This window comes from Leucoraja erinacea, unplaced genomic scaffold (genome assembly GCF_028641065.1).
Source record: "Leucoraja erinacea ecotype New England unplaced genomic scaffold, Leri_hhj_1 Leri_692S, whole genome shotgun sequence".
Lineage (NCBI taxonomy): Eukaryota > Metazoa > Chordata > Chondrichthyes > Rajiformes > Rajidae > Leucoraja > Leucoraja erinaceus.
In genome coordinates, this window is record NW_026576611.1 from 45,842 (window position 1) to 73,831 (window position 27,990).

The 27,990-nt window shown below is 47.2% G+C and overlaps 1 protein-coding gene across 1 annotated transcript; it reads left to right on the forward strand.

Moving 5' to 3' along the window:
* LOC129694499 (uncharacterized) lies at positions 1-27,990 on the forward strand. The gene is made up of 7 exons (XM_055631215.1): positions 1-207; positions 1,877-1,947; positions 3,646-3,717; positions 18,483-18,589; positions 21,303-21,508; positions 25,760-25,814; positions 27,169-27,990. The coding sequence occupies exons 1-7, from the start codon at positions 52-54 to the stop codon at positions 27,279-27,281; spliced, it is 780 nt and encodes a 259-aa protein (XP_055487190.1). The 5' UTR covers positions 1-51; the 3' UTR covers positions 27,282-27,990.

Consider the following 27,990-nt stretch of genomic DNA (forward strand, 5'->3'; position numbering starts at 1 on the left):
AGCATTGTGTTCCTGTTTCTGCCATCTATTTAGATGTAATCTTCATGTAAAATGTTACTGGGAATGATCTCTTTAGTTATTGAAGTGCGATTTATATTTCAGAAGGAGTCAATTCAAAAACGTATCATCAAAAGGATCGAAGAATGTCAAATGCTCGCTGCAGAGAATGTAAAACTTCACAACTGTGTTAAAGAATTGGTGTGCAAGGTATTAAATAGTTTGCTACATTTAGCAACTGGCAGTAAAAAATACTTCCTCAAAATCAAAGTGAGCAACCTTTATTTGAACTCTTATCTTTAGCTCAGTGCAGGACAACTTGTCACAGATCGTAATTAGCAAGTTCTAAATTAGCATCCTTAAATTCACACACTTGGAGATTGTTCTGCTGTTATACTGTGCAATGGATTTGTTAGCACATTAAAGGGCCTGTCCCACCAGCTTGCGATTGCATGCGTCTAGCACGACCAAACGTGGTCGCTTGAGACGTATGGCCGCGTGGGGCCGGTTCCACTTCGAACCGCGGAGGCGTATGGAGTTTGCGGGGCTGGTCCCGACATCATACTCACCAATCAGCTGGGCAGGAGGCGGGCCGACTGAATTTGGACATCGCATGGCGTCGGGCGGTGACGTCATCACGCAACGGCACGCCGGGTGGTGACGTCATTGCGCAACGCCACCTGCTAGGCGTACGCCGTCAAGACGCGGCATACGACGTCAAGATGCTGCGTACGACGTTAAGACGTTGCGTACGACGTCAAGACGCGGCATAACGACGTCAAGACGCGGCATACGACGTCAAGATGCTGCGTACGGCCTCAATGCGGCTGCAGGTCGACAGGCTGTTGTTGCGCGGAATTTTCGAACAGTGTAAGATTTTTGGAGATCCGCGCGATGTCGGGACCAGCCCCGTGCAACTCCATGCGCCTCCGCCGATCGAAGTGGGACCGGCCCTGCGAGGCCGCACCCCTCAAGCAAACACGTTTGGTCGCGAAAGACGCAAGCTACCGGGTGGGACAGGCCCTTTAGGAAGAGAAAACTTCACAGCACTCACCAGCTCCGAACTTTCCCTCAATGTCAGCAAGACAAAGGAGCTAGTTATCGATTATAAATGTCTCTGAACATCTCATACAGTTAGAGATGTCAGAGAAATAACAAAAAAATAGTTTATTGTCACATGTACAAGTGAATAGTTTTTTATCGGGTGCGAACCAGCCAGCAAAAAGACTATACATGGTTAAAGTCCAGCCATGCACAGGGTATAGATGCAGGGTGAAGGGTGTAACATTTACTGCAAGTCCAATTAAAGATAATTCAAAGGTCTCCAATGAGGTTGATGGGAGGTCAGGATCACTCTCTAGTTGGTGAGAGGAATGTTTCAGTTGTCTGATAACATGAAGTAAATAATTGCAAAAATTACATTTAAAAAAAGTTAAAATGGTTTTGGAAGGGAACCTATTGTTTTTTTGTTTTATTATTGGTGGATTGACAATTTGCATTGGGGCAATGCCCAGTTTTTAGCCAATCCCTGTCTAAATCATACTTGTTCCAAGTCATCACTCGATGCAAGAGACAATTTTCACCAGTGCAATACTGTGAAATCTCAGCCAACTGGCGCCCTACCTTCTGGAGCCCCACAACGCTAGAATACGCAATACCAAATCTGTCTGAGAGTTTGGGAAGTTTGTATTTGCCAATTTGCGTCAATATCCTAAACTTGTTCCCCTTTGAGAGGGTAAATGTCAGTCTTTCCATTAGAAGCTGTAGGCATCCATCAACAAGATCCACACCAATCATGTTTTTCTTGTTGGGTGGTGAGTGTATTCTTAAATTGGTTGACCACCTTTCATGGTCTAAAGTATACATTTTTTTCCAACAGGTGAATGGTTTCAACAAAATAATCCAATACGCTGACCAAAGGCTTCAAATGAATAATTCGCACATTGTGAGGTAATACATATTTCAGCAGATCTCTGCGACTACAAAAGGCAATTGGGTACATATTCAAAAATGGGACAGAGGGCGGCATGGTGGCACAGCAGTAAACCTGCTGCCTTACACCTGCCAGAGACCCGGGTTTGATCTTAATCTTGGTTGCTGCCAAAGCATAAAGACCTGCCACATGCAGTGTTTGCATGGGTTTTTCTGGGTGCTCTGGTTTCCTCATACATCCTAAAGATGTGCAGGTTTGTAGGCTAATTGGCCTCTCTAAATTGTCTCTTGTGTGTTGGCAGTGGATGAGAAAATGAGATAACATCAAATGAATGTGAATGGGTGATTGGTGAGCCAAAGGGCCTGTTTCCATGCTGTATCTCTAAATACAATTAAACTAAATAAGCAGCAACCTGTCCATATTTCTTCTACAAGTTTCAACACTGAGGTTTTGTTTGTTCTCGCAAATGCTCTTTGTACCTTCAGAAATTGTGCAATGCCAAAAATTGTTTCAGCTGGGCTAACATTTGTTTTTATAATTATGAAGTAGAACTAAATAACCTCTATAGGTGAAAATCAAACAAAAACTGCACATGTTCGAAATCTGAGTCGGAAAACTCTGGATAAACAGTCATACAGCAACACTGCATAGAAATAGGTAATTCGGCCCATCCATGCTAACCCAGTTGCCTAACCGAGTTAGTGCCATTTGCCTGCGCCTTGTCCATGTTACTCCACGTCTTTATCCAAATACTAAGCTGCCCACATATTTGGGGAAAGAAGCAGAACTAATGGTTCAGGTTGAAGACTCTTTGTCAGAACTGGGAAGGAGAAGCTTGTTAATCTGCAGCGAGGGTGGGGAGGGGAGTTGGTAAAACCAGGGTGTCCATGGGGATAAGCTGTAAACAAGCTTATCTGGTCAATGAGAGAGTTGGAGCAGTTAGACCGTAGACCAATAACTGAAGAAGTTGAAAAAGGCAGAGTAGGAAGACATGCCTGGCGGGTCATGCTAGATATGTCCTTCACTCCCAGAGAGAAATAAAAAGGAGAGAAAGACTCTTCAGTTAACCCGTCTTGTCTGCATTAGTCATCTATCTGTGGTGATATTAGCTAAGCCTAATGCCCCTGTCCCACTTAGGAAACCTGAACGGAAACCTCTGGAGACTTTGCGCCGCACCCAGGGTTTCCCTGCGGATCCCAGAGGTTCCCGGAGGTTTTTGTCAGTCTCCCTACCTGCTTCCACTACCTGCAACCTCCGGCAACCACCTGCAACCTCCGGGAACCACACGGAAACCTTGGGTGGGGCGCAAAGTCTCCAGTGGTTTCCGTTCAGGTTTCCTAAGTGGGACAGGGGCATAACTTGCCAGGCATGTTTTCCTGCTATGTACGATAGAAAGATTGAGAAAATGTTAGGTAGATTTTGCTTTACAGAGGTCAGGGAATGGTGGGTGTCACTCAACAGGAGTACACAGAGGAAGTACTAAATCTTCGGATTATATATTTAAATTAATGGAAAATCTGCTGCATGACCGATCTTGCTGACCCAGTTTTCCTCAACACTCTTGCACACTTATTGTCTTCTTCCGGAACAGAGAAACCAGATCTGCTGTCTCTGATAACTGTGGCATTTCATTGCGTTACATTGCAGTGGATTGGAGGCTACACCTAAAACACTGCCATGGAAATATTAACTTGATTCTCCTGTTGGTTTTATAGGCTGGAAAAGAAGAACTCCATTTTGTTTGTTGCTTTGAATAAGATGGCCAGAAAGAAAGAGATGAGAGACAGGTATTTGTTTCAGTTGACAGTGTTTTGGCGTATTTCATATTTTCATGGAAAAATAGATCAATACACCTTTGTGTGATGTAGCAAGTAACTTTCTTTTTACGTTGCATTGCAATGTTGCCTAGAAATTGAACTTCACCCTATTGTTGGTGTCCTAATGGGTACTCTACATGTTTGCAATCTTCTCTTGACCCAATTTTTAAGTTATTAACATTATTTGTTTGAGAATATTATACTGTTCCTGTTTTTAGTCGTATTAACGCACTTGTGAGCATTGCCCAGTATTGTGATGCGTCTCAAGATAGCCGTGACATTAGGTTAAATTTCTTATTTTTACTTTCTTCAAAGAATTGGGAAATTTAATAAAAAGGTGGGGTTTCATTCCGAATCATGTGATTACAATTTTAACTGTGAAGTTGCTTCCAGTGATCAGAAATGCTGCCTCTTCATTGTAGTTCAGACCACTGGGAGCTCAGTCATCCTCTTAAAGAGCTCTCTCCTTGTCAGCTGCAAAACAGCAGTTTAAAAGGCTTCCATCGGTGGCGAGTGAGTAATGATTAGGGAAATGGGATGGCGTTGAAGGTTCTCTACCGTGTGTATGAGCACGTGCCCAATCAGATGGTTATCCCTGTAAGTTTTTCCCACATCACTGTGAGTGACCAAGGACAGCACGGTGGCGCAGCGATAGAGTTGCTGCCCTACACCGACAGTGACCCAGTGTCGATTCTGACTACAGGTGCTGTCTGCATGGAGTTTGTACATTCTCTCTGTGACTGCGTGGGTTTTCGCTGGGTGCTCCGGTTTCCTCCTACACTACAAAGACGTACAGGTTTGTAGTTTAATTGGCTATGGTAAAAATTGTAAAATTGGCCCCAGTGTGTAGGATAAGGGATATTGGGTGATCGCTGGTGGGCACGGAGTCGGTGGGCTGAAGGACCCGTGCAGCCCAAAATAATCCCTTGCCATATATTTTTAATTGTACTTGATATGAATTCTCAATTTGCCCTTGAACTGAAAGCGCCACCTCAGAGACCTCAAGACCTCAAAAAACTTTTCAGTGACCTGACACGTCAGTCAATGATGCTGGCAGTCGCCGAAAAAATCGCCAAGTAGGACAGGCCCTTAAACATACTGAAGCCTCTGTTAACATCTTGCAAAATCAAATTAACATCTTTCAACTGATTGGTGTTGATGGAATCTCACCACGTCCCAAAGCAGAAATGTGGTCACCATTGCATTACAGAGAAGTGAGCCTCCACCACAAATTAAATTAATTGGCTGACACTTACCCTGAAATTTAATCAGAACAGCTGGACAGGCTTTTTATGATACTTTATTAAATCATTCCGTCTGTGTTCTCGCTGACCAGCACTTTATTAGTGTTGTGCAATATCAGCAACCACATAGAAACATAGAAATTAGGTGCAGGAGTAGGCCATTCGGCCCTTCGAGCCTGCACCGCCATTCAATATGATCATGGCTGATCATCCAACTCAGTATCCCGTACCTGCCTTCTCTCCATACCCCCTGATCCCCTTAGCCAGAAGGGCCATATCTAACTCCCTCTTAAATATAGCCAATGAACTGGCCTCAACTACCCTCTGTGGCAGAGAGTTCCAGAGATTCACCACTCTCTGTGTGAAAAAAGTTCTTCTCATCTCTGTTTTAAAGGATTTCCCCCTTATCCTTAAGCTGTGACCCCTTGTCCTGGACTTCCCCAACATCGGGAACAATCTTCCTGCATCTAGCCTGTCCAACCCCTTAAGAATTTTGTAAGTTTCTATAAGATCCCCTCTCAATCTCCTAAATTCTAGAGAGTATAAACCAAGTCTATCCAGTCTTTCTTCATAAGACAGTCCTGACATCCCTGCTCCTATACTCAAATCCTTTTGCAATGAAAGCTAACATACCATTCGCTTTCTTTACTGCCTGTTGCACCTGCATGCCTACCTTCAATGACTGGTGTGCCATGACACCCAGGTCTCGCTGCATCTCCCCCTTTCCCAATCGGCCACCATTTCACAGTTAACTAAAGCCAGTGCTGAGAGAAATGAAAGAACAATGACTCAATGTTGAACTGTGTATTTTTGAGGATGTGGGTGCTCGGACATCGAACAGTACAGCACAGGAACAGGCCCTTTGGCCCGTGATGTCTGTGCTGACCATAATGCCAAATTAAACAAGTCCTGTCTAACATATAGTCTTCATCCCCCCCATTCCTTGCCTGTTCATGTGCCTATCTAAATCTCTCTTAAATGTCACTTTCATATCTGCTTTCACCACCACCCCAGGCACGTTGTTCCAGGCACCATCAATCTCTGGGTGGAGAATAAAAACTTCTCTTGTAAATTTTCCCCTTCTCATGTTCGAGCTATGCCCTCTAGTATGTAACATTTATACGCAGGGGAAAAAGTTCTGACTGTCTATCTATGCCTCTCATCATTTGCTGTGCTTCTATTTGTTCACCCACTCAGCTTCCAGCGTTCCATAGAAAACAATCCAAGTTTGTCCAACCTCTCCTCATAACAAATACTCTTTAATGCAGACAACGTCCTGGTGAACTTCCTCTCTAAAGCTTCCAAATCTTTCCAGTAATGGGGTGACCAAAACTGCACACAATACTCCAGGCGTGGACTGACCAATGTTTTATACAGCTGCAACAGGACAATTAAGGAGAGAAGTTTATTTGTGGAAGCTGCATATACCAACAACTACTGCCACGGAGTCCAGAGTAATGAGTGGACCTGGAATAAGACCCAAAACTTGAAAAGAGTTAGAAAAGTAAAGGGGAATACTAAAATGATCTTGGAATCTTCCTTAGTTTAGTTTAGTTTACTTTAGAGCAGTGATTCCCAACCTGGGGCCATGGCAAATTTCAGGGGGGCCACAGAAAGATTTTGGGATTTAGGGGACCACAGGTTCAATGAAGGGGGCCACAAAGCTACAGTTGCCTCTTAAATTTCAGTTCTAATAAATTTAAATCTATGTAGTTGAAATATTTTTGATGTTTGTGGAATAGAATAAAAGAGAATATATAACCATATAACAATTACAGCACGGAAACAGGCCATCTCGACCCTTCTAGTCCGTGCCGAACACATAATCTCCCCTAGTCCCATATACCTGCGCTCAGACCATAACCCTCCATTCCCTGCCCATCCATATAACTATCCAATTTATTTTTAAATGATGAAAACGAACCTGCCTCCACCACCTTCACTGGAAGTTCATTCCACACAGCTACCACTCTCTGAGTAAAGAAGTTCCCCCTCATGTTACCCCTAAACTTCAGTCCCTTAATTCTCATGTCATGTCCCCTTGTTTGAATCTTCCCTACTCTCAGTGGGAAAAGCTTTTCCACGTCAACTCTGTCTATCCCTCTCATCATTTTAAAAACCTCTATCAAGTCCCCCCTTAACCTTCTGCGCTCCAAAGAATAAAGCCCTAACTTGTTCAACCTTTCTCTGTAACTTAGTTGCTGAAACCCAGGCAACATTCTAGTAAATCTCCTCTGTACTCTCTCTATTTTGTTGACATCCTTCCTATAATTAGGCGACCAAAATTGTACACCATACTCCAGAATTGGCCTCACCAATGCCTTGTACAATTTTAACATTACATCCCAACTTCTATACTCAATGCTCTGATTTATAAAGGCCAGCACACCAAAAAAGCTTTCTTTACCACCCTATCTACATGAGATTCCACTTTCAGGGAACTGTGCACAGTTATTCCCAGATCCCTCTGTTCACCTACATTCTTCAATTCCCTACCATTTACCATGTACGTCCTATTTTGATTTGTCCTGCCAAGATGTAGCACCTCACACTTATCAGCATTAAACTCCATCTGCCATCTTTCAGCCCACTCTTCCAACTGGCATAAATCTCTCTGTAGACTTTGAAACTCTACTTCATTACCCGCAACCCCACCTATCTTAGTATCATCTGCAATTATGTGCAATTAATAGACACTGATATTTTTATGGAAGGTATTATAATATTGAAGTACCCTTTTCCCGCTAATAATGTCAGGGGGTCCATAGAAAAATTAAAAGATCCCAAGGGGGCCATGAGCTAAAAAAGGTTGGGAACCACTGCTTTAGAGATACAGCACGGAAACAGGTCCTTCAGCCACTGTCTGCACCAACCAGCAATCCCCTATCTTACTAACACTAATAATGTCCTACACACACTTGGGACAATTTTACGTTTATGCAAAGCCAATTAACTTGCAAACTTGTAGTCATTCGAGTATGGGAGGAAGATCTCGGAGAAAACCCAGATACTGTAGGTCACGGGGAGAACGTACAAACTCCATACAGAAAGCACCCATAGTCAGGATCGAACCTGGGTCTCCAGCACTGTACGGCAGTAGCTCTACTGCTGCACCACCGTGCCACCCTTTATATATTTGTGAGATTTGCTCTCATTTACTCTGTTTTATTGATTGACATTTGCCTGTTTATGTTATAATAGTATTTTAAATAATTTTTAAAAAGGGCAAAACTATTCTGCATAGTCAGATATCTTTAATGGTAGACAAAATTGCTGAAGAAACTCAGCAGGTGCAGCAGCATCTATGGAGCGAAGGAAATAGGCAATGTTTAGGGCCGAAACCCTTCTTCAGACTCAGGGTTTCGGCCCAAAACGTTGCCTATTTCCTTCGCTCCATAGATGCTGCTGCACCCGCTGAGTTTCTCCAGCAATTTTGTCTACCTTCGATTTTCCAGCATCTGCAGTTCCTAGAGAGAGAGAGGCTGGCTGTGTATTTCTCAGCTCCCGAAGCTGAGAGGTTATAAGTGGCCTTTCAAGGTTTTTTGGAAAAGGAAAACGGACGAAGGCGGAGAGGCTTCATAGTTTGATTTATGGTTGAACTGTTGAAACTTTTCTGTGCTGCAAAAATGCCTCCACGAGTGTGAGAAGCTCTGAGATTTTTCTACATTGTCGAGGGAGCGGCTGCCTTTGGCGGACTGCCAAGAGTGCCTGGATAGCGAGGGTATGGAGATTTTTTTGGTGTCTTTGTCGTGGTTTTGGCACTGATTCTCTGCCCTAAAGTCATTTTGCATAGTGCGGATGCCTGGCTAAATGCGAAAGGTGCTTTTGGTGTCAGCAAGAAAAGGCGAGGATTTTATCGGCAGTGGAGTGAATTTGGAGGAGTTTCTACGTTCGGCTGGAGGACTTTGCTTTTTGAGGATTGCTTTGGACTGTGACTGTCCCTGGGATTTGAATTGCTGAGCTGCTGGAGTGCCGGGAGCTGGTTTGTGCCTCTATACCGGATGGCGATGGCGGGGGCTCGGCCGAAGGCGAAGAGCTACGCAGTAGCGACATCAGCAGCGGAAGCGAGGCCATCTGAACATGAGCATCATGTTGACTTGGACTGGGACAGCTTTGGTATCTCGGTTCAAACTGGGCCCCAGATGTCCAGGGGAGTAATTACGAAGGCTATGAATGCCCTTCTTGGTAGGGGGGCTATTGTCTCTTCCGAGCTCGAGAGGGGAAAGGTTGAGATGATATTGAAGACCCGGGAGGATGTGGCCAAAGTGTTGGAGAGGGGGATTTCAGTGGGGGGGGTCCATATGCAGGTGGACCCATGGGTGTCCAGGGTGAGACCGGTTCTCCTGCGGAGTTGCCCCACATGTATTCCGGATGCGATACTCACTCCACACCTGTCTCGGATTGGGGAGGTGCGGTCTAAGTGCTTTAGGATCATGCACCCTGGGGGGGACCCGGAGGAAAAAGGGATTTATAGTTTCAAAAGGAGGGTGTTCGTGAAGGTGGGGGAGGGGGAAGGTGATGAGGGGAGTTTCGAGGTGGAGTGTAGGGGTCTACCCAGAACCGTGCGTTGGAGTTGGGGAAAGGCACGGTGTCATGCGTGCGATGGTTATGGACATCTCCGAAAGGACTGTCCTGTTCAAGGGGTCGCTGCTAGAACTTCTCGCGCAGCGGCCCAGGAATGCACTGCTGGCCCATCAGGGGGTGCTCGTCATGTCTCAGAGGGGCGGGGTGGAATCGCTGACCTGGCAGGGGCTGCCGGCTCTGCCTCGGTGATCCGGGGCAGCGGGGAGAGCCCTTCTGGGTCTGCAGTTTCAGCCTTGGGGACCCAGGGCAGCAAGGGCCCCCGCCCCCTACATCCTGAACCTGAGGGGGTGGCTGAAGGTGAGACACAGGGTGAGGGGGGAGGGGAGTGGGAGCAGCAGAAGAAGAAGAAGAGGAATAGGCAGATAAAGACCACCCAAGCGAGTCAAAAGCAGGAAGGTGTGCTACTGCCGAGTGTGGAGATCACCCAAGGGGCGCCTGTCAGCTCCGGGGGGGTCCAGAGTGCAACTGCCGTGGCCAAGCAAGGAGCGGAGGTGGCTCTGAAGGGGGTAGCGAAGGCAAAACGCGTGGGTGGTAAGGAGGCGGGGGGTAGTGTGGAGGAGGAAGACCCTCTCCTTATGGAGGTTACCACACCTCCGCATGCTAGTGGGACTAAAAGGAGGATTGGGCCTGGTGAGGAAGAGCAGGGACGTGAGTCCAAAGTTAGGGGGGTGGAGTTTTCCAGACCTTCCACCACTGATGTGGTTGGAGGTCAGGAAATGACGTCGTCTGGGTTGGAGGTTGAGCTTCTACCTCAGGGATCTCTCGAGGGTACCACAGGGTCAGGTGATGGGGTAGACCCCTCTGGAGTTGTGTCCTCTGGGCGGGGGGATGTCCTTTTGTCTCAGGGGCCCTCCGAGGGGGGGATCTTGTCGTGTGTTGATCTTGGTTCCCCTGGGGGTGTGTCTTCTGGGTCGGAGGAGGTCCCCTCGTTTCAGAGGCCTACTGAGGGTGTTAGCACGCAGGAGGGTGGGGTAAGCTCCCCTGGTAGTGCGGACCCTGAGACGGGGGATGAGCAGAGTCAGACCAAGGCGGGGGGGTCGGGGGGAGTGGTGTTCCAATCAGTGCTCAATTTGAGAGCCAATGGTGGTTCTGCGCTGTGTATTGTATTGCCGACTGATGTAGCAGGGGAGGGGGGGAAATCTAGTGGAGAGCCTCTGGGTGTTGCCAGTGGACGGGGTGCTTTCGGTGCTGTGGAGGTCGGAGTTACTTCAGGCAGCGACCTTCTTTCAGTTTCTGGGGGTGCCAGTTTACCACAGACCGTGGGGGTGCCTCTTATTTTCTCTTCCCCGGGCCCAGATATAGAGGGTGAGGACAGAGCGCAGGAGCCCAGCCAGTCAGTGGGCTGCGTGACGTGGAGAGGGGCTTCGGGACCCTTCCCCGGCATTGATCCTGGGGGTGGTATCATGCCGGAGGAGAGGGAGAGTGGTGGGGCCGATTTGTGTGGAGGGGTTGGCGAAATCCCAGAGAGCTCTGGTTTTTCGATTTCTGAAAATGACCTTGGGGATGCTGAGCATGTTGTGTCAGGTGCGAGTAACTTGGACGACGGCCCAGATTCATTTTTTGGTTCTCATGGAAGAGTAATCTGCGAAGTGAGGGAATTTTTAAAAACAAGCCGCACGAACAGAACAAGGTTAGAAGCCGCTAAGAGACGCTGGGCTGATCTGGCGTCCTTAGTTAAAAATCTCGAGGCTATCCTTGCGACCAAAGATAGTGATCTTCTTGGCTCTGAGCAGTGTCAGTTTAGGGACTTTTTGGAGTTCCTAAAAAGAGAGGGGGCTACAGAGCCCAGGAGGAGAAGTATGAGGATTTCAATTTAATGTATCAGTGCATTCACGCTAGCTACCCTAAACTTAAACGGGAGTAGAGCGAGTTTTCGCAGGTTCCAGCTTTTATCGGTCCTTAGGGAGGGGAAATTTGCAGTGTGTTTTCTGCAGGAGACGCATACTGTTGTCAAGGATGAACCCACTTGGAGGTTGGAGTGGGAAGGAGAGGTCTATATGAGTCATCTTAGCTCAAATTCGAGTGGGGTGGCCATTCTGTTGGCTCAGAATTTCTTGCCTAATATTATAAAAGTGCAAGAAGTTGTGCCAGGACGTTTGCTCCATCTGGCCGTGAGCCTGGATGGCATGCCGTTGCATTTCATTAACGTGTATGCCCCCAGCTCTGGCACGATGCAGGCCGGCCTAATTCAGGAAGTGAATGCGCTGTTGAGCACTATTGATCGGGGAGAGTGTGTCTTCCTTGGGGGGGACTTTAACTGCACACTTGAGGTGCGAGATCGTTCTGGTACTCAGTGTGCCCCTGCTGTAGCAAAGAAGCTGAGAGGGTTGATTGACTCTTTTGAGTTGGTTGATGCGTGGCGGGACCTCAACCCAGACTCCACTGCTTTTTCGCGGAGGTCTGAGGGCGGTGGTTCCCGCATTGATCGAATATATATCTCCCGAGCGTTTGTTTCCCGTGTCTCAGCGGCCTCAATGCAGCTGGTGCCATGCTCGGACCACTGTCTGGTGCGTGTGGATTTTAATCCAGCACGCGTTCAGGCTGGGTCTGCGTATTGGCACTTTAATAACCGGCTGCTGGAGGATCGGTGTTTCCGGGAGTCATTCACTCGGTTTTGGGTGCGGTGGAGAGAGAGGCAGAGATGCTTCTCTTCCCTAAGGCAGTGGGGGGATGTGGGGAAAGCTCACATCCGTATTTTTTGTAAGGAATATACGTGGGGGTCGACCGGGCGGCGGGACTCAGCGGTTGAGAAGCTTGAGAGGGAGCTGATGGACGCAGAGTCTCGCCTGGGTCAGGTTGGAGGTGACTCTTGCGCATGGGGTGTGTTTCATGAGAAGAAGGAAGCCTTGAGGAACCTGCAACTTGAGCGGTCCCGAGGCGCTTACGTGAGGGCGCGGGTCCAGATGCTGCACGATCTGGATCGAGCTTCGCCTTTCTTTTTCTCTCTGGAGAAAGGGCGGGGAGCCCGCAAGCAGCTCGTGGAGCTGCTCGCAGATGATGGCTCCTCTGTCACAGATCCGGAGAGGATTAGTGCCTTGGTCAGGTCCTTTTATGGTTCCCTGTTCTCCGCAGGTGGAGTAAGCGGGGAAGCTCAGCAGGACCTGTGGGAGAGTCTACCGGTTATAGATAGGGAGGTGGCCGATCTTCTTGATGGCCCGTTATCTTTGGAGGAGTTGACTTGTGCACTGCATCAGCTCAGGAGGGGTAAGTCCCCCGGGCTGGATGGGCTGACGGTAGAGTTTGTTAGAGCCTTCTGGGGTATCCTGGGGGGTGATTACATGTTGGTTCTGGGGGAGAGCCTGGCGACAGGGGAGATGCCCCTTTCGTGGCGTCGAGCAGTGGTTGTCCTGCTGCCCAAGAAGGGGGAACTCCGCCTGCTGAAAAACTGGCGCCCGGTCTCTCTCCTATGCACAGAGTATAAAGTATTTGCACGGGCGATGGCAAATCGCCTGGGCTCTGTGCTGTCTCAGCTGATTCACCATGACCAGTCTTACACAGTCCCTGGTCGGTCCATTCAGGATAACATCCACCTGGTTAGGGACCTGATTCATCTAGCACAGGGAACTGGTCAGTCAGCTGCGTTTCTGTCTCTTGATCAGGAGAAGGCTTTTGATAGGGTAGAGCATGAATACCTGTTCGGAACGTTGCAAGCGTTTGGATTTGGACCGCATTTTGTGGCCCGGGTTCGCCTCTTGTATGCTGCAGCGGAGTGCCTTGTGAAGGTTAATGGTGCGTTGTTGGTTCCCTTTCATTTTGGGAGGGGGGTCCGTCAGGGGTGCCCCATGTCAGGTCAGTTGTACTCGGTCTGTGTGGAGCCGTTCCTGTGTCTTCTTCGGAGGAGGTTGACAGGCCTGGCCCTACCGGGCCCAGGGGTGGAGTTGGTTCTTTCGGCCTATGCCGATGATGTACTACTTATGTTCACCGATCCTGGTGACCTGCGGAGGATGCGTGATTGCCAGAAGATTTTCTCGGATGCATCTTCTGCCAGGATTAATTGGAGCAAGTGCTCTGGACTTTTAGTGGGTCAGTGGCAGGTGGACTCCCTGCCAGAGGAGATGGCAATGTTTGCGTGGAGCACCACGCACCTCCTCTATCTGGGGGTGTACCTGAGTCCCACTGAGGATGCTTGGCCGGCAAATTGGCAGGAGTTGGAGAAGAAAGTGGTTGCCAGGCTGGGGCGCTGGTCAGGCCTGCTTGGAGTTCTTTCTTTTCAGGGGAGGGTGTTGGTCATAAACCAGCTGGTGGCCTCCATGTTATGGTACCGGCTGGCTACTCTTGTCCCACCTTCAATTTTTGTAAATGCTTTACAGATGAAGATGGTGGATTTCTTTTGGGGAAATAGGAAGCACTGGGTTTCCGCAGCTGTCCTGAGCCTCCCGTTAGAGGAGGGCGGCCAGTCCTTGGTATGCGTGCGTACCCAGGTGGCGGCTCTCCGCCTCAGGACTCTGAGGAGGTATATGTATACAGAGAACGCCCCCAGATGGCACGTTTTGGCCACGTATTTTTTCCGACGGGGTCGTTGTCTAAGGGGGGTCTCGCGGCTCCCGGTGGCGGGCATCAGTCGACCTGCCCTAAGGCGCTTGCCTGTTTTCTACCGGGATGTGTTAAGAGTGAGGAATCTGGTTGTTTTCAGCCAGCGTGTTGCTCCACGAGGGGAGGGGGATGTTGCGGCTGCGGGAGTGGCCGGTCCTCAACAAATCATGGTGGGTGTCGAGGAGAGGTGTGCGCCCAGAGTGGTTTTAAATGAGCCCTTACCCGCTCCGTCAGATCTGCTCTGTGGGCCTCGGTTCCGGGATATATCTCGGGCACCGGCTCCACACAACATGAGCCGCCTTTCGGAGATGACCAGCATGCCGTTTCGTGACGCGAAGAGACGCTCACTGTATAGAATGTTCCTGCACATTCTGCACCTCCTTGCCTTCGTCTCCCGTCCCGACACACCATGGCGGACGGTGTTACCACCTGAAGGAGGGGAAGGTCCCCAGTGGGGGTCCCTCTACAAGGGAGTTGTCCCCCTATACGTGGGGGACCTGGGGTGGAGAGTGCTGCACAGAGCGGTGGCTTGTAACAAACTTTTGAGTCGGTTCACGGACTCGTCCGCTGCCTGTATTTTTTGTGGCGAGGAAGAGACCGTGTTCCACATTTATATGGAGTGTGAGAGGCTACTGCCCCTGTATCAATATCTGAAGGGGTTGTTCCTAAAGTTCTGGTTACATTTTAGTCCTACGATTCTTGTGTTTGGACACAAGGCAGGGTGTGGGGAGAGCCAAGTGGGAGGGTGGGACCTACCTGTCGGTCTACTCCTGGGTCTGGCCAAGATGGCCATACGTGGGTCCAGGCAGCAGGCGATGGATGGTCAGGCAAGAGTCGGCTGCTTGCCCCTCTTTCGGGCCTACGTCCGTGCACGTGTGTCCCTGGAGAGGGAACATGCGGTGCTCACGGGGACTTTGGAGGTATTCCGTGGGCGCTGGTCACCGCGTGGGGTTGAGAGTATTGTGAATAATGATTGTAATGTTGTACTATAATGACACGATATAATGTAAGTCCTTTATGTGTATGGCTTGATCTGTTGTATGATTTGATGTGTTGAAAAAAAAAAAAAAAAAAAAAAAAAAGAGAGAGAGAGAGAGAGAGAGAGAGAGAGAGAGAGAGAGTCCTGGTCAGTCCTTTGAAGATAGACACCCGTTGCTTGGAGCAACTCAGCGGGACAGGCAGCATCTCTGGAGGGAAGGAACGGGTGGCGTTTCGGGCTGAAAGTTTCTTCAGACTGAATGTTTCACCTCTCAGTAGATCATAAAATAACACAATCATCACGGAGAGAGAGAGAGAGAGAGAGTTTTAGTTTATGGTCATGTGTTCCAAGGTACAGTGAAATGTTTTTGTTGGTGTTTGTAGGAAGATTTGTATGCACTGTATCGGACTTTCGAATGGATTTCATGTTACAGGAACTCGATCATGTCCAGGTGTCCATAAGTTGGGCTTTCATAACTCGGGTCACCTTGTACCTGGCAATGCAAGGCCAGACTGAAAAATGGTCTCGACCCGAAACATCAACCATCCATGTTCTCCAGAGATGCTGCTTAGCCCGCTGAGTTTCTCCAGCACTTTGTGTTCTTTTGTGTAAACCGGCATCTGTATTTCCTTGTTTCTATTGTAAAGCTGAGGTTGCTGTTTTGTGATTGGCTATCAACTAATCCTTGGATGGTGCATAGATTGGAAAATGAAGCAAAGTCATAGCATTACAGGATCAGCATTTATGCACCTTTGGGGTAAAGGCCCTATCGGAAATAGTGGGAGCGATTCCCTTGTACAGAGAAGTGTGGAGCAGATGGAGAGGATTGCGTGCAAGAGGATTCATTGCCTGAAAGAGAGATGTGGGAGAAAGTTTGAATGGAGCATTAATGCTCATTTGAGTCATGTAGTGGGTTTATCTGCTCGACATTCTACGAAATTCTGCTCGAAAGCTGATACTAGCCCGCCCTATTGGGCAAAATGCTTGTTTTATAGTTTGTATTATTTTATTTTCCCGTCACTAACCTGCCCCTGTAACAATGCCATGTTTATTATGTTGCTATTGTCTCCAGGTCCTGGTGGTGTGTCACCAGAGCCCATTTACATTAATTTCTTACTGAAGCACAATTATACTTGTGTGTTTAGGTGGAATGCTTTCTCTGTAATAATAACTATACAGGTGCACAACCTTTTATCCGAAAGCCTTGGGACCAGACACTTTTCGTAATTCGGAATTTTTCGGCTTTCGGAATGGAACATTTTTAGTGTAGATTTTGAAATGAAAAAAAAAATGAAATGATTCAATTTATTGTCATTGTCAGTGTACAGTACAGAGACAACGAAATGCATTTTTAGCATCTCCCTTGAAAGGGAGACACAGGGCGTCGCGGTGTGCCCGCGCCTGCCGCCGTACATTCCATTACAGGCAAAGGTGGGTGAAGTGTCTTGCCCAAGGACACAACGACAGTATGCACTCCAAGCGGGATTTGAACCGGCTACCTTCTGGTCGCCAGCCGAACTCTTAGCCCATTGTGCTATCTGTCGCCCTGTCGCTGGCTCAGTGGTAGAGTGCTCGTCTCATATCCGCAAGGTCGCCAGTTTGCGCCTCGATCCCGGCAGTTGCTTTGAGTCTTCAATGTAGTTTTTTCTTGCAGAATAGGAGAGAATAGGGAGGGTTAGGCTGGGATCATTCTCTGCGAGATGATCTTAGTGCGGGAGACAAATGTAGGAGAGGTGTACTGACTGTGTGGGCAGAACTTTGGAGGTGATTGCCCACCATTCTCAAAAGCCGCTGTGTCTCCCTGTCCGTGGGATAGCGGGGGGGCGATCAAACAGCACAATACCCCCCTCCCCCTCCAACTCCAGAGGAATCCGCTCCCCGATGGGCCGCTACGGCGACAAGTGGCAGTTCGCCCACAGCCCGAGCTGCGCCACCCCAAGAATAAGACGTACCTTGCACACCATCAGCTTCTGCCCGTACGGGGAGCGTGTTCCTCTGTAGTTGGAGCGGGGCTGGGCTGGAGTTGCTGATCTGGGATCTCCGTGCCTGCAGTGGGCCTGGGGGTCGGTGTCCCGAGGTGGGGGTGCAGCTCGGGCTGTGGGCGAACTGCCACTTGTCGCTGTAGCGGCCCATCGGGGAGCGGCTTCTGGTGGTCCTGACGTCTCTCAGCTCCTGTCCAGGGGGGTGGCCGGAGACGTCAGGACCAACAGGAACCCGCTCCCCGATAGGCCGCTACAGCGACAAGTGGCAGTTCGCCCACAGCCCGAGCTGCGCCCCCTCATCCGCAACCCGGGTTCCTCTGGAGTTGGAACGGGGCTGGGCTAGAGTTGCTGCTGGCTGTGAGTCTCTGGGATCTCCGTGCTTGCAGTCGGTGTCCCGTTGGTCCTGACGTCTCCGGCCACCCCCCTGGACAGGAGCTGAGACTGGGCACTGTACCGCCCTTGCCCCCTCCCTCTGCAACTGCAAACAACCCCACTCTCCTGCAAGGGCGGTACAGTTCCCAGTCTCAGCTCCTGTACAGGGGGGTGGCCGGAGACGTCACAGCCCGAGCTGCGCCCCCTCATCCGCAACCCCAAGAACAAGACGCACCTTGCACACTATCAGCTTCTGCCCCTACGGGGAGCGTGTTCCTCTGGAGTTGGAACGGGGCTGGGCTGCTGCTGGCTGTGGATCTCTGGGATCTCCGTGCTTGCAGTGGGCCTGGGGGTCGGTGTCCCGTTGGTCCTGACGTCTCCGGTGACTGTCACTGACCTGCTGGCATCGCCGACGTGAAGACAGTGCAAAGCCCCCGCGCCGGTGCAATGAGCGGGGAGCTGGAGAGGGGAGGGAAGGGGTCACACACATGGCCGGGAAGCAGAGGGGTGTAGGTGGGGTGAAACTGAAGGGAGCGACAATCTGCTGCTGCCTGCCCGCTGAGTTCAAAAGTTCCCACGCTAGACTCACGATACACTGTGTATGGTGAGTCTACCGTGGGAACTTTTTAACTCAACGGGCAGACAGCAGCAGATTGTTAATTATTAACCCTCCCGCGCAATATACCCTCACCTTCTCTTTTATGAATGGGGATTTAGTTCCCCTTTCTTAGAGGACCGACCAGAGGTTCCGCTGTCAACTCTGCGGGCCGCCCTCGGTGAACGTCCTGTCTCCCTGTCCCTGGGATAGTAGGGGGCGATCAAACAGCACAATACCCCCCTCCCCCTCCAACTCCAGAGGAATCCGCTTTTCGTTATTTTAAATTTCGGATAAAAGGTTGTGCACCTGTATAAGGAGAGTAAATGAAATTAGAAGTATAGATGAACCTTAATCTAATTGAATGGTAAAATATTTCCATGGAATCAAATGGCTTACTCAATCCCTTGCTGTCACACTTTAATGTTCCCTTCTCCCTAAACCAGTTCACCAGGATCTACAAGTGACAGCAGTAAAACAAGTGAAAGAGCTCATTGTTCAAGGACAGAAGGAAACCACCACATCAGTGATAAGGGTATTTTCTCTGCTAAAGGTGAATATTTCTTATTTAATTTTCACAATTATACTGATGTAAGAATTGTTTTCAAAATCTGGTCATGGCCAGATAAATGGAATAACATTCCACAGCAGCCTATTTTCTTTCATGGATCGGAAGGGGTTTTCATTCGTGGGAGTATTATCATGCCCTAGATGACCTTTCCATAGACTCACACTGTCTTCATTGTGGTTTAAAGAAGAAAAGGCATTGGAGAGAGTATGGACATTATTTACGTTCTCTGAGATGTGGGACAGCTGTTACAAAAACGGATCAAAGAGCCTGGGACTGTTCTTTGGAGAATAGAAAGTGAGCGGACACTGCTGTGCATATAACATGGTCAAGGTGGACAGTGGCTGTTATCTTTGGTGAAGTCAAGGTATAAATGAATAAATGGAGGAGAGTTAAGATCGCAGTGGGGATTTTTTTTTAACAATGAAAATAGGTGCAGGAGTAGGCCATTCGGCCCTTCGAGCCTGCACCGCCATTCAATATGATCATGGCTGATCATCCAACTCAGTATCCCGTACCTGCCTTCTCTCCATACCCCCTGATTCCTTTAGCCACAAGGGCCACATCTAACTCCCTCTTAAATATAGCCAATTAACTGGCCTCAACTACCTTCTGTGGCAGAGAGTTCCAGAGATTCACCGCTCTCTGTGTGAAAAATGTTTTTCTCATCTCGGTCCTAAAGGATTTCCCCTCTATCCTTAAACTGTGACCCCTTGTCCTGGACTTCCCCAACATCGGGAACAATCTTCCTGCATCTAGCCTGTTCAACCCCTTAAGAATTTTGTAAGTTTCTATAAGATCCCCCCTCAATCTCCTAAATTCTAGCGAGTACAAGCCGAGTCTATCCAGTCTTTCTTCATATGAAAGTCATGACATCCCAGGAATCAGTTTGGTGAACCTTCTCTGCACTCCCTCTATGGCAAGAATGTCCTTCCTCAGACGCAGCGTGTGTTTGAAATCGAGAGCATCCTGGCTATAGATGTGGTGGAGGCAGGTTCCAATGTGACTTTCAAGTGGGAATTGAATAAATATATGGTGGAAAAAATTTGAAAGGCTCAGGTAGAGTAGGGTACAGTGTAGGAATCACAATAGACCAAATGGCAGATTCCTACATTCTTAACATCCCATAATAATGTTATGAAATTACAAAACACTTCATCAGGTGATATTACTGGCACATTCCCCTGGAGTTATTGTTTCATATATCTAAATGATGACATTTAATCACCTGGAAAGTATATTGCCTTTGTTGCACAATATTAGTCCTGTTAGTGTGTTATAGACACGATTACATGCTATTTTTATCGTGATTTTGAAGACAGCTTTGAAGATAATGCATGAGCAAAACACAAAATGCTTTAGGAACTCAGCGGGTCAAGCAGCATCTGTGGAGGAAACGGTCAGGCGATGTTTCGGGGTTGGACCTTCTGTAGGGGGGAGAAAGTTGGAAAAGAGAGGTGGGTGCAATTGAAGAACGGTCCCAACTTGAGACGTCACCCACAGATGCTGCCTGACCCGCTGAGTTCCTCCAGCACTTTGGGTTTTTCTCAAGATTCTGCCATCCGCAGTTCCTTGTGTTTCCATTAGACAAAACATGAAATCCATTGGGAAACTCCAAAACAACCTCATGGATGTCAAAAGATGGGGGCTCCAGTTTTAGTACCTTATAAGCCATCATGCCAAGTTTCTTTTTTTTTTCCAATGGTTCTTCTTGAGTGGAAAGAAAACAAATGGAGAACATTTACTGAATGTTTCTCAGGAATTAAATGAATTGGTCTCATGTTACTACTTTGTCATGGATAACTAAAAATATACCATCTAAAATATTTCCCGAATCATACCCCGCTTGTTATGCCCCTGTCCCACTTAGGAAACCTGAACGGAAACCTCTGGAGACTTTGCGCCCCACCCAAGGTTTCCGTGCGGTTCCCGGAGGTTTTTGTCAGTCTCCCTACCTGCTTCCACTACCTGCAATCTCCGGCAACCACCTGCAACCTCCGGGAACCGCACGGAAACCTTGGGTGGGGCGCAAAGTCCCCAGAGGTTTCCGTTCAGGTTTCCTAAGTGGGACAGTGGCATTAGTTTGTAAAGGGGTGTCAGATAATGGTATCAAGTACAATGTTTTCAACTGTCTTTCTCAGAAGACCCCGCATTATGTGAAATTACATTGTCCATATCTACATTAAGCTCAATTTGTAAGGCAATATCTCGTAGCTCTGAATGACCAGATATGGCTCTGGTAAAATAATTGATCTCTGTGGATGGATCAGTTTTTGATTTCTCTGCAGACTTGTCTAGAATTCAATTGCAAATTTTCATCTTCATACAATTGGAAATCGTTCTTTGTTCCCCAGGGTAAAATGTTGCTTGGCATTTGCAGGTCGTATCTGAAGGTTCAACCAGGGTCTTGCAGATGCAGGCCACCCATACAGTCATGATGCATGCAGCACTGCTTTTGGAGTATTTGGGCAAGGATTTTGGCCAAGAGTGCAACACTGAACTGGGATATTTGTCAATTAAGCTCCATACTTGCAGCTGTGTCCTTCCCCCACACTGGACCAATTTCCCTCTTTCCTGCCCTACCCATGATTTTTGATCCCAACCCCTCAGGCTGTGAGCATCAGTCGCTGTCACTTTGTGGGAAGAGAGCATTGCTTTCTGCTGAATGTGCTTTACAAAATGTTTGTTACTTTTGCAGGATCGACCACCTCGAGTTTGAAAATGTGTGGCGATCGGAATCAGAAAGAGAGTCTAAGACGAGATAATCCAGGATCTGCAGAGGGTATCTGCAGCCCAAATCCTTTTGACAGTTCTTCTCAGCCACATATTTATTCAATTTACAACAGGAAAGATGAGCTGTCCTTTGAAACTGAAACCAGTAGCACACTTTCCGAGATATCACAGGTAGGATACTGTACAGCTTAATAGAAAGTTCAGCTTTTGGGTACCAAATAAAACATTTCTATGTTAAGCATAAAATGTCTGTGTGAAATAACTCAGTATGTAGTACTTCACATTTTCATGGTGTATAGTAGCTCAGAATAAAATGAGTAATGTTTTAAGACGTCATCATAAAGTCATACGACATGGATCAATGCTGCAGTCTTGTAGAAAATACAACATGTAGGCTCTGCTTCCTGACGGGAACATTGGGAAAGGGCTGGTGGAATCCATCAGCTTGTAAGAAATCTGGGAAGGTTGAGGATGCTATCAATCATATTGTACTGGGCTTCTTTGAATGTGAGCAGGACAGTCCCAATAAACTATTCAGTCAGAGCTACTTTCACTGTATAACCAGACAATCAGACGAAGTTTCAGTCCCTTTTATTAGGTTACTAGACCAGGTGCAGACCCGTTGGGGCCGTCCAACAAGGCAATATTCCACCACTGACCCATAGCCCCCAACTGCGCAGGTGCTATGGCTAATGGGTTGCTGTTGTGACGCCAGAGATCCCCGTTATGACGCGAGTTACAGCAACGCTCCCCTGACTGCGCAGGTGCAGGTGCCAAGTAGAAGCGCGGCTGTGACATTTTTAAAGTTCAAAATGGCAACGACCTGTAAAATATAAGATCAATGAGCACGCATCTCACTCGCCCTCTTCAGTCCCCTATTCCCCTCCATTATCCTCCATCTCCCCACCCTCCACCAACCCTCCTCTGCTTCCTCCCCTCCCTCCCCTCCTCCCTCTTCCCTCTTCCCCTTCCCCTCCTCCATTACCTCACCATCCCTCTTCCTACACCAATCCTCCTCCATTCCCCCTCATCCCCCAGCACTCCTCCCCTCCTCTTCACTCTCCCTCTTCTTTCCCCTCTCCTCCTCCCCTCCCCACTCCCTCTCTCACCTCTCCCTCCCTCTCCTTTCTCTTACCCTCAGTCACTCCCTCCCGCCATAACCCCTCTCCCCTCCCTCTATCCCCCTGTTCCCCCACTCCTCACCTCCCCCCTATCCCACTCCCCACTCTCCCTCCTCAACCCCACTGCCCTCCTCTCCCTCTATCCCCCACTCCCTACCTCCCCCACTCCGCCCTCTCCCTCTGTCCCCCCCTTCTCCCCCACTCTCCCATCCTCACCTCCCCCACTTCCCCTCTCCCTAACCCCCTCACCTCCCTCTATCCCCCTGCTCCCCTGCTCCTCACCTCCCCCTGTCCCACCTCCCCCCCCACAATGAAAATCGCGATGATTTTTTTAACATGAAATTATCAATAAAAATAGCGTTTTTTCTTTAAAATAACCTAAACACAATGTTAGCTGATAATGAAAACAGAAGAACTTAATTAAAACATTTTTTTTTAGAATAAAATCAATGTCATTGAAAATCGCGTTTTTTTAATGTAAATGAAATTTGGGATCCCATTGTGACGTCATTGTGACATTGAACGCAGCTGACGGGCAGGGCCAGTGGAAAAGTGGTTTTGTAAAGTGGGTTTGTAAAGTTTAAAATGTCAATGACTTGTAAAATATAACATAATTCTGGCCAAAAATTGGCGATTGCACACCCCAGGATAATGGTGAGTAAGGCGGGCCAAAAATTGGAGCGCTATTGTGTACCATTTTGGCAGAGTTTCCAGAACTCCCCCACATACAAACAAACAAACAAACAAGATGAGAGATTTAGTAATATATATAGATTTATTAGACCGGATCTTGCTTGAAAAATAATTATACTTCCAGATTGTATCTGGAGGTACAATCAGTGAAAAAGCATAGAACTGGTGCAAATTTTCTATCGTAAAGATAAAATGCTTTGACAGTAAATACCTCTATGAATAATTATTCCCAGTGGCAGCAAACTCTCCACATAGCACATCAACACACTTAACATGAAATAAGATCAAACAAAAACATTTAAAACCTTATCTTTACATTACCTTAATAAATTTTGAAAATAAATATAGTTGTTGAAATGGCACCAGGATATACCATAATATCCCATTTACATGACATTAGCATGTCATAAATTTTCCATTCCCAACATTCCTTCAGTAAACAGGCCATGAGTTATTTTTTACCACATGTTCCATCCCCATCAGTTAGTGTTGTCTGGCATTCCTGGGGGTAGCCTGTAAACTACCAAGCCCTGTGTTACCCAGCTGTTCAGAACACTCAACAAAGAACATTGCATCTCCCGCCAAACTTTCATTGCAAATGCACATTCCAGTAGATGGAATTACATTGTTGCTTCTCTGGAGGTTTATCTTTTTGCAAACATTCATCCATTTTTGACGTCCCCGATAAGCAGGACAATGGCTGTGGCACTTGCTGCACTTCAGGGCCATGCACACAACTCACGGAGAAACCTCACTCCTGATGACCTGGTCCTTTTCCACAGTTTAGGGAGAGTGCTGTTGCCACAATCCCACTCACTGCATCACCTTGGCAGTATGATCAACCCAGTTCCAGGATGGTAAAAACCTTGAGCATGAGCAGAGAGGTATTAACTGGATTATCTCTGCTGCCCGGGATCATGAGCCCGCTTAAGTCAACATTCCAGCAACTGCAGTTTCTTATCTCTCCCTCTAATGCCTGTAAAGGACTCAATGCAAACGTGACAGAGAAACGAGTCCACCTTCCCTAGTTTTCTGTTTCTCATGCATTTATTTGGTCTGTTCTCATATCTGTGTAGTGCAGCCATGTTCAATTGCAGAGCCTTGATTTCAAGTCAGGAGTGTTTTATTGTTATATGTCCCGAAACGAAACAATGAAATTCATTGCCCATGTTCATTGGCCAATGAAGTCAGGCTGTATCTGTGGGGGGAAATGGTCAGGCGATGTTTTAGATCAGGCCAATTAGAAAGTATCTTAGTCTACATTTTTGAAAGTATGTGTGCAATATTCTGTTAAATGTCTTCTTTTGGTCTGAACAAATGTCCACACCACTACCTGTTTGTAGGTGACCATATTGCTGTGTAGCTCAAGGCCTAAGATATTCCTGCCTGTGCAGGTTGTGTCGCGGTGAATCACCAGCTCCAGAGCAGACTTGACACATCCAGTGATAACCTTGGTTACAATCCTATCATCTGCAGGAAGCAGTATGAATGGCCCCAATCTCTGAACTTTTTTGGTTATTCATAGATGAGTGTGATGATGCCCCTCCCCATGAGTTCTGATACATTGTCAGCCAAAAGCAAAGTGCTGTATACATTCAGCAGGTCTCGACCCAAAGCCAAGTACAAGTCAGTTGGCAACCCTTAGCTTCCTGTCATCCTTGTTTCAAGGAATAAACAGACCCTGTCAGGGTTCCAGAGCTAACAGAGGTCCAGGCAAACACTTTGGCCTCATTATAAATCTCCAAGGTAAAGAGCTGTCATTCAAATAACACAGCCTGGTGCATAAAGGATAAAGGGGAAGTCTTTTTAGGACTGAGATGAGAAAAACATTTTTTACACAGAGTGGTGAATCTCTGGAATTCTCTGCCACAGAAGGTAGTTGAGGCCAGTTCATTGGCTATATTTAAGAGGGAGTTAGATGTGGCCCTTGTGGCTAAAGGGATCAGGGATTATGGAGAGAAGGCAGGTACAGGATATTGAGTTGGATGATCAGCCATGATCATATTGAATGGCGGTGCTGGTTCGAAGGGCCGAATGGCCTACTCCTGCATCTATTTTCTATGTTTCTATATCCTTAATGTGAGAAGAGCAAGAACGTTGTTGAGAAACCCTCATCTTTAATGCTGCTGAGCAGTTCCACCTCATTTAGGAAGAAATGTAAACTGGTCACAGCAGACTGGATTGGAAGATGATCTTGGAGTGTGCCAGAAAACTGCCAAAAATACATGTATAATTCAGGCCTGTTTCCTTTAAAATTAGCTATCTAATCCCTTGCAAGCCTCTATACCTGAGCATAGCTTGTACTTGATTCCCTGCTAATTCACATGAATTTATGTTTGCATACACGAGTTATCTGTCCCACATTTCATTATTGAAACATTTGCCTGATTGCAGCCATGAAGAGCAAATACAGGTGGCCGGCCAGTGAGACTTGTATTCACACTACACAGTGCTTTGCAACATCTGACTGGTGACTGCTAATAAAATTAAGATCAGTGCCATAGACAAGTTAATTCTGGGATTGTCAGTTGCGAAATTCGGTACCAAAGTTTGGCTTGATTTCCTTGGTTGTTAACATATTGCTCATACTGTTCAACTTTCAATTCAGGACCATAGCACCAATGAAGAGAAGAATGGCGCAGATTGGAAAGCCAGTTATTGGGGTAAGAACGGATTGATGGATTTTTTAAATAGCAGCAGTTTGTGTGTGTCGGAGATTTATATATGCAGCAGTCTTAAACACTGTAGAAGGATTTGTTAGTAAACATGGAGAATTTATTGTGGGTGGGTTCTGCAGCAGTTAATCACTAGGCACCCATTGACTGACCAGTTAAAGAATTTAGGAGGAATTATTTCACTGTGATGAGTATGTGCCAGCAAAAAAGTAATCAAAGCAAATAGGATTGATGAAAATGCTCAAAATGTTATTTGGTTCCCCCTATGATAAATAACTTTAATTATTTAATTGGTGTTTGAAAAGAGAGTTTGTGGGTGATAAGGTCTGTATTGAATTAGTGAAGATGTCACAGAATGGCAGAGGTCCTGATGTTTACGGGAATAGGTTGAACTGCCAGAACTGGAGCTAACAGGCAGTTCTGCTCCTTCATAACCAATGCTGAACAAACACATTACCTGCTGATCTTGCTTCAGTCTAACACCTTCAGCTGCTCCAACAGATGTGATTGATAAAATACATCACTTGATGCTCCCGAACACATCATCAGTGATGTAGCCTGGGGTCATTGGGTGTTTCGGGTCTATCACCCTCACCCAGGTGACCCAGCATTGGTTGATCAGACCACGACCTGTGTTCAGGTGACATTCACCCCTCCCCATGGACCTCTTCTCCTGATCCAGAGCCATCTTGAGGCTTTCTCCGCTACCTCTGTGCTGTTCTTGATAGCTCTTTTCTCCATTCCGTTTATGCCCAGTGCACTCAAGGCTTTGTAGAGCGATTGCCCTGCAAAACCTCTGCAGCCAACCCCGATGGGCATACACCAGCCCTGCTTACAGCAATCTATGACTAGCTCTTCGGACTTGGTCTTCTTCCTCTCATGGGCCCCCTCCAGAAGGTCCTCCCATGGTACTATCAGTTCCAACAAGACGATGTTATTGGTCGCCTCTGAGACCAGCAGGATGTCCGGCCTCAGGGTGGTGTAGGAACTTCAGCTGTTTCACCAGGTCTACAGAAAGCTGCCAGCCCTGCACAGTGAGAGATTCCTGGCTGCTGTGATTCTTGGCAGCTGCACTCCAGCCTTCCTGAACAAATGTGAAATGTTAAATCCAAAAGGTTGATAAAATTTGAGGCAGACTCACTCATTGATATATTTAAATAAAGAGCAGTTTCTGGTTTGCAATTTGATTGCTTGATCCCACAAATGTTGACATTTCACATGTCTACTGCTCACACTCTTAGGATGGGGATCTGTAGATAGAATGCTGCCTCTCCTTACTGACAACATTGTAAAATCCAATATATGATTTCTCCAAATCTATTTTCTTTGTACTGATCCTTAGGCACTAATATTGACAAGTCTGTACTCAAGGAAGATATCTTGGATAAGACGACAGCTAATGTTGTTGAAACAGAGGTCAGAAAAAACGTACCATCTCTAATAAGTACAAATTAGTTTTTTTAAAGATTTCCTTTACAATGTAATCGTCTATTCTTAGAGAATTCATGAACAAGAACTCAATCTAATTTATTTTGCTAAAGGGCCATTATCAATAAAGAATCGGTGACAGTTTTACTTGCATACAGAGAGCCTGTCATTATTGTATAACATGAACATGTTCCTTTTTTAGTGTACTTAAAAGCATGATTTAGAATTTGTCTCATTTTTTCAATATCTGCGCAAATTCAGAGTGATTTTTGTGGGACGAAAGAAATGATTTCCAGTGGGCCGAGTTCCTAGCAGAATGCTGTGTGTCTGCATCTGGTTTGACATGATCAGTGAACTTCTAATCCACTGACTGGAAGTTCACTCTTTGGGATTAAATCTGCTTGCATTTGGAGCTTTATAATGTGACAAAGCCATAGAAACATAGAAATATAGAAAATAGGTGCAGGAGTAGGCCATTTGCCCCTTCGAGCCAGCACTGCCATTCATTGTGACCAAGGCTGATCATCCTCAATCAGTAACCCGTGCCTGCCTTCTCCCCATATCCCTTGATTCTGCTAGCCCCAAGAGCTCTATCTAAAGGGCCTGTCCCACTTAGGCTACTTTTAGGTGACTGCCAGCGATTGTTATAATCGTAGCAGGTTGCCGACAAACCGGCAATTGGACTCCCCTTCATAGAAACATAGAAAATAGGTGCAGGAGTAGGCCATTCGGCCCT

Coding starts and splice junctions, on each gene's coding strand:
- LOC129694499 (XM_055631215.1), top strand. CDS start 52: ATGTTACTGGGAATGATCTCTTTAGTTATTGAAGTGCGATTTATATTT. Junction 1,948..3,645: donor AATAATTCGCACATTGTGAG/GTAATACATATT, acceptor TTGGTTTTATAG/GCTGGAAAAGAAGAACTCCA. Junction 21,509..25,759: donor CACTTTCCGAGATATCACAG/GTAGGATACTGT, acceptor CTTTCAATTCAG/GACCATAGCACCAATGAAGA.